Source organism: Metarhizium acridum (assembly GCF_019434415.1).
Source record: "Metarhizium acridum strain ARSEF 324 chromosome Unknown scaffold_13, whole genome shotgun sequence".
Taxonomy (NCBI): domain Eukaryota; kingdom Fungi; phylum Ascomycota; class Sordariomycetes; order Hypocreales; family Clavicipitaceae; genus Metarhizium; species Metarhizium acridum.
In genome coordinates this window covers 1,036,010-1,041,519 of record NW_027094016.1, presented here as the reverse complement: position 1 = coordinate 1,041,519, position 5,510 = coordinate 1,036,010, and the positions used below count along the sequence as shown (strand labels likewise).

Below are 5,510 nucleotides of genomic sequence, written 5' to 3'. Positions count from 1 at the left end.
AACACTCGTTTGAAAATTGTGGAGAAGGCAGTGCAATGCAGCAGCGTCACAAGGAGGAGGAATAAATAGAAACAGGTGGTTTCGCCACCATTACTGGGTCGTGACCTGGCAACTGTGTGTGGCCTTGCCCTACAGCCTGGGGCCACGGCTGCTGCTGTCCATTCGGACCTGCGGCATGAGACGGAGCAGTCGGCGCAGCGCGAATGGGTGAGTGACAATGGATCAGTTTGAACATTGCAGATTTGGAAGGCCATAGACTCCAAGGCCTGACGAGGAACAAGCATCCGATCTGCGAGCCGTGACAGCGATGTGGGTAATACGCGCATGATACTTTGTGTAGCACTAACTCATGGAAGATATCGAACTTCTCTCAACTTCGTGTGTATCTGCGAATCGGGTATATATCACTGTTCACATAGAAACTATTCGTACAATTGATCGTCTGACCAGTGTCAGCCTGACCAAGAGAGGTAGGTCTACCACCCATCTTAGTGGCCTTTCGTCAGCTTCCTTTCCAAAACCCCGTTCCCTTTCGTCCCGTGTTTCGTCGATCGTTCTTGATAGCCCCATCTGAATTGATGCCGGGGCCCTCGTCTTTTGCCCGCCTTGAACATTCGGAAAAGATGTGTTGCGCACGACATGAACGCTGCCATATGAACAAAAAACGTAGCAATCCATGGCCTTTTCCCCGTGGCAATCTAGCTCGACGGAGCAACTTGGGGAAGCAAAAAAAAAAGAAAAGAGAAAAATATATATCCAAAACGCCAAAAACGCCAGGTGCAGGTCCCACCTCATAGAAAGCGAGTCAAAACCGCGATTCGACTGCTCTCGTGACCCTTCAAGTATCCAATGTCGCCTTGTCGCAGAAAATGTATATCATGTACAGTGAAAGGATGTGGCAGACCGCCTCTTCAAAAGAAGATGCTGAAAGTCCTGACACAGACGCAAATGCACCGACCCCCGCTTGAAATCAAGGAATTCAAAGCAACCCTATTATCGTGTACATGGTCGCATCCATGTGCAATTTCTGTCCGCCTGGATGTCGGGAGCCAAAGAAACCTATTAATTTTGGCCGCCTGCTCTATTTTCTCATCATCACAGTTGTGTATCTCCGGTGGGTATGAAACATGACGGGAATATTCGTTAATGTTCGATTGTCGTCGCAATCCAAGCCTTACAGAGCCTCTATGCCCTGGTTCGTCGTGGCGCTAGGAACCGACACTCATGGTGCGGAATAGTCAAATCTAGTCCGATTGATGGTCTTCCGACCCAGCTTCCGAGCGAGCATCCCCTCGATGGACTTTTCGATGTCGGCGTAGATTGGAAACGACAGAAAAATGTCGCCCACACCCTTCAACCTCGCAAGCGAAAGCTGATTTCCGGGGTTAGTATTACGATGATATTTTCTACGTTGAGTAGGAGATCAAAAAAAGGGGGACATACGCTTCTCGCCGGTATGACTGTACATATGTGTCTGCAGTGAGCTTGGTCGAGTGAACCTCTTGTCGCAAACCTTGCACTTGTGCTTCTTCTGTGTGCTTGAAGAGACTTTTGAGCTGAACTGGCCCATCATTGACTGAGGCGCAGGGGGGATTTGCGAGCCAATGAGGCCTTGGGGACGAGGCAGCGTTCGCGAGTTGGCGGATTCAATATCGGAGCCAGCAGCTGAGGAGTAATCTGATACCGAGTCACCGTAGTATGAGCTGAAGTTGCCACTGGAGGAAATTGAGGAGCTTGTAGAATGCGTAGAAGGAAACCCATAAGAGTCCACAGAAGTGCGGTCATTTCGGGCACCGTAGATATTACGGGGAGTTTCTTGGCTCATGGCAAGCATGCCATGGCTTGCGTCCAGAGCATCAGCAAAGCTCCTTCGCTCATCGGCTTGAGAAGGCATCCTGAATAGCAAGATCAGTTAGTACATTGGCATGTCGAGTCAAAAGCCCCTCACGGATATTGAGGCTTAGTAGGAACTAACGGCTGAGGAAATGCTCTTCTCGCTGAGTCGGCCTCATGGTTGATACCAAAAGCAGATTGTCGTATAGGAGCCGGAGCATAGCCAATAGCATCATAAGGAGCAGTAGACCCAGGCACAAAGTGGCCGTTAACAGGAGAAGCAGAAGTCGCATAGGTAGTATCACCATAGGCAGCAGATGTAGTCTGCATACGGTTCAAAGTCAACAGGTCTAGACATTGCGTTAGAAATCCCAAACGATGAAACTAATCCCCCTTGTATATATGTATGTATACATATATACATGTGTACGCGCATAAGTGGTAGCCATACCTGCTCCCGTGGTGGCGACGGGTAATGACGCATACGATGCCATTGACGATGCACTGCTGGTGCTGGCTCTCCCTGCGGGCCCCTTGCCGGCAATCATATTCATTCCGGGTTGATGCTGGCTGCCAACAAACAAAGGATTCCCAGGGGCTGGTGCTGACTGTGAAGGAGATGTTGATGATGACCACGGATTCGAAAATGTTGGTGGTGGCCCATGGTGAGGGTAGTCGAAGTTCAACGGAGGCGCAAAGCGCTGCTGTTGAGAGGCGTCTAGGGTCATGGTCATGTTGATACCCAAGGCTAATACAATTGCCAATGACGCTATGGTATTGCTCTTGGTGTCGATGCTATGTAGAAGAAGAAACGAAGTGTTATAGCAGTTCCCCAGAGATTTATGACGGTGTATATATATGACGGCGGTGCGAGACCCAACGCTCAATAGAAAGCAGCACTTGCGAACAACAACAGATGGTGACTGTAGACAGAAAGAAGGTTTGTTGATCAAATGCGGGATTCTGACTAGAAAGAAAGCCAAGTCTGTAACACAGATCAGAGACAAGAAGATCCCGCCTGGAGATGGAGCGTGTTGGTCGGAAGCCAAGGTGGGATCAGCGAAGTCTTAAGTGCCCACGGCTCTTAAGTTGACGTGCGTCGGTTCAGGCCTCAGAGCAATGGCCAGTGGGAGGGCCAGTAGACTACTTCGTGTGCTTAGCAGCAGCAGGGTGTGCGACAACTCTGGTCTAATTGATCAGCAGCACCATGTCCCTTTCCAAATGGCCGAGGCGACAGGGTTGGGACGATGAGGTAGGGTAGCAGCCAGAACCGACCAGGGGGGAGGGGGGTGTGCCCTTTGGACGTTGGCGCCAGGCTAAGCGTGGGTTGGGGGGGCAAAGGGGGGGAAGACAGTGTGAAGGCGGATTGCTGGACGCTGGACGTTGGACGGCACTGGATCATGATGGAGTTCGAGGAGAGGCCAGTCCCACCGAACCAGGATTGGCCCTCACGGCACTGTGTGTACTCGCCCAATCCTGGGCCAACGGTGAAAAGATCAGCAAGTTGTGCGTGCGTGGTGCCAAGATGCGTGCCGTGCTGTCAACCAGGGCGATAGGTTCGCTGGAGCTACTAGTGTGGCAAGCGATGCTGTGATGGCATGGGATGCATATGGAGTGCGTTAGACTAGTCGAAAAAAGTTGACTTGTCCGTCCTTATTCGGCGTGAATTGTAGTAGTTAGTGTCCCAAGTATGGATTAGACAGTCTGACAGGTCAAGAGCGTAACAACAAGAGTGCTGTGCGGAGTCATGTCTCAACCATGACCACGAGCAGGTGCAGACTTGAAGCTTGTCTTGTCTCCTCACTTCGCACAGCATCGAGGCATGCATAACGACTGGCAAATGGTCGACGCGTGGTGCACTGGATCGTCAAGCCTACTACGAAAGCTCAAGTAGACAACAATGAGCCACGGTTAGCCTTATCGGGCGGCAAAATGATGCAAATGGCAACACATGTGCACAACATGTGGCAAGAAGAAGAGCCAGAAACAATGCCGAGAGAAGAAGAAAAGAAAAAGAAAAGAAGCACCCTCTGGCCAGACAAAACCCCGGCGTGCGAATCCAGTGGGTGTTGAAGATTACCGATATGGCGTCAAAAGGCGGAATAGGACCAACATCCGGCTTGGACATGGCTGGTATTGTACGAATGAAAAGCAACAAATAATACCAAAGAAGGGACTTGAAAGTTGAACCCGGCAGAGGGGCAAGGTCGATGCGAGTGGATACCGACGCACAGGATGGGTCAAGTTTGTGCCAATTGAAGGTGGGGGGATGTCGTCGGAGCCGGAGCTGCAGCCTGTTAGCGCAGCACAGTATGTCCAGGCGAGTACGGACTCAACGGAGTCAGTAGCTCTTGGGCCTTTGCACGGAAGTGGTCCGAGTGCAAATGAGGCCACAAGCAGTAGCCCGTCTTCAGCAAAATCCAAATGGCTGCCAGGCATGAAGCCAGCCTTGTCGAGTGGTAAATGGCCGTGTTTCTCATCAAAGACGAAGTCCACGGCACTTTTGGGCGGCTTACCCCGGCCAGTTAGCCAGTTGGCCAGTTAGCCCTCTCAGCCCAGGGGCATGGACCAACATGGGAAGGCTTGAGAGAACGGAGACTGGAGAAAGGACCACGAGACACCATCAAGCCGATGTGGAGGGAATGAACGCCAAGTGGTCCCTCCAAACATGTGGCCCTTGAGGAAGGCACTCTAGAGGCCCGTGACTTGAGCTAGGGATGGGATACCTGTGAATAATACCCAAGTTCAGTCAAGTAATCCAAGGGCGCGGTAACAAGTCGGTCCATCCTCAAGTCGACCACCTGTTGTCAGTGGGTCTGCTTCAATACTGGGAGACACATGTGTTCTTGCGCACGCCTGCAGGTGAGGCTGCAAGAAGCGCATGATTAGAGGAGCTCACCTTTTGCCAAACACTCGAAAAGAACTCTTTGAGGCGATGGAGTTGGAGACGGACACGGTCGTGTGAGTGGGCGATGGTGGTGCTGGTGGTGCTGGTGCTGCTGCTGAGCGGGATCATGCAGGGTCTAGGAATTACCGTCGGAAACGTCGCGGGCACAACAACCCAAAGCAAGCAGTCAAGCAGCCAACTTGCCAATTGATCCATCTTGGATATCGACAGGGCCGTTTGGTCAATTGATTGCCATCGCCCATCATCTAGGCTTTGATGGGGATGACGGCGGTGACAGGGGTGACGGGGGCGACGGGGTGACAGCATACAGAGACTGGCACGACGAGAGCGGAACTGAGAAAAGTGGGTCTTGGCACCTTGTCAAACCCGGCAGAAAATGCGAGTGCAAGTGTGTGTGCATGTGTGGCATGCTAGCCCTCGCCTTTGATTGCTTGCCTGCCTGATGATTCTTGGATGCCAGGCATACTGATGATGGTGCGGTGTTTCGTTCCTTCCTTGCCCTGAACAGCCTTCGATTCTGCCGTTGCTTCCCGCCTTCCCGCCTTCCAGCCTGCCAGAGTACTGCCCGTTCTTGGCTTCCCTTTGTCAATGCTTGTCTACAGCAGACGAGGGTAGCTGCTGCTTGTGAAATCCGAAACGAAACCGGTTCTCATTCCAGACTTATCTTGTATTGACACCGCAGATTCGCAGCATAGGAGCAGACTCAGAAATTCAAGGGCCGCCTTCCAATGCAACACAAACAATAGGTACCTAGCGCTTGCCAGACAGC

At 51.8% G+C, this 5,510-nt stretch overlaps 1 protein-coding gene across 2 annotated transcripts; it reads right to left on the bottom strand.

The window, feature by feature from the left end:
- Window positions 1–351: 351 nt before the first annotated feature.
- J3458_002904 (uncharacterized protein) lies at window positions 352–2,922 on the bottom strand. 2 transcript variants are annotated; one of them, XM_066117467.1, is made up of 4 exons: window positions 2,285–2,922; window positions 1,976–2,183; window positions 1,444–1,895; window positions 352–1,372 (listed from the first exon to the last, which is right to left on the bottom strand). In XM_066117467.1, the coding sequence occupies exons 1-4, from the start codon at window positions 2,565–2,567 to the stop codon at window positions 1,245–1,247; spliced, it is 1,071 nt and encodes a 356-aa protein (XP_065977253.1). In that variant the 5' UTR covers window positions 2,568–2,922; the 3' UTR covers window positions 352–1,244. The 2 variants fall into 2 exon arrangements, with proteins under 2 accessions (XP_065977253.1, XP_065977254.1); XM_066117468.1 differs by having other exon boundaries at window positions 1,976–2,922.
- Between the last annotated feature and the right edge of the window lie 2,588 nt (window positions 2,923–5,510).

Excerpts from the sequence above, each read along its gene's own strand:
- J3458_002904 (XM_066117467.1), bottom strand. The coding sequence starts at position 2,567 with ATGACCATGACCCTAGACGCCTCTCAACAGCAGCGCTTTGCGCCTCCG. Across the intron at positions 1,896-1,975 it reads AGAAGAGCATTTCCTCAGCC|GATGCCTTCTCAAGCCGATG; the intron begins GTTAGTTCCTAC and ends CTTGCTATTCAG. Across the intron at positions 1,373-1,443 it reads CAGTCATACCGGCGAGAAGC|CTTTCGCTTGCGAGGTTGAA; the intron begins GTATGTCCCCCT and ends CCCGGAAATCAG.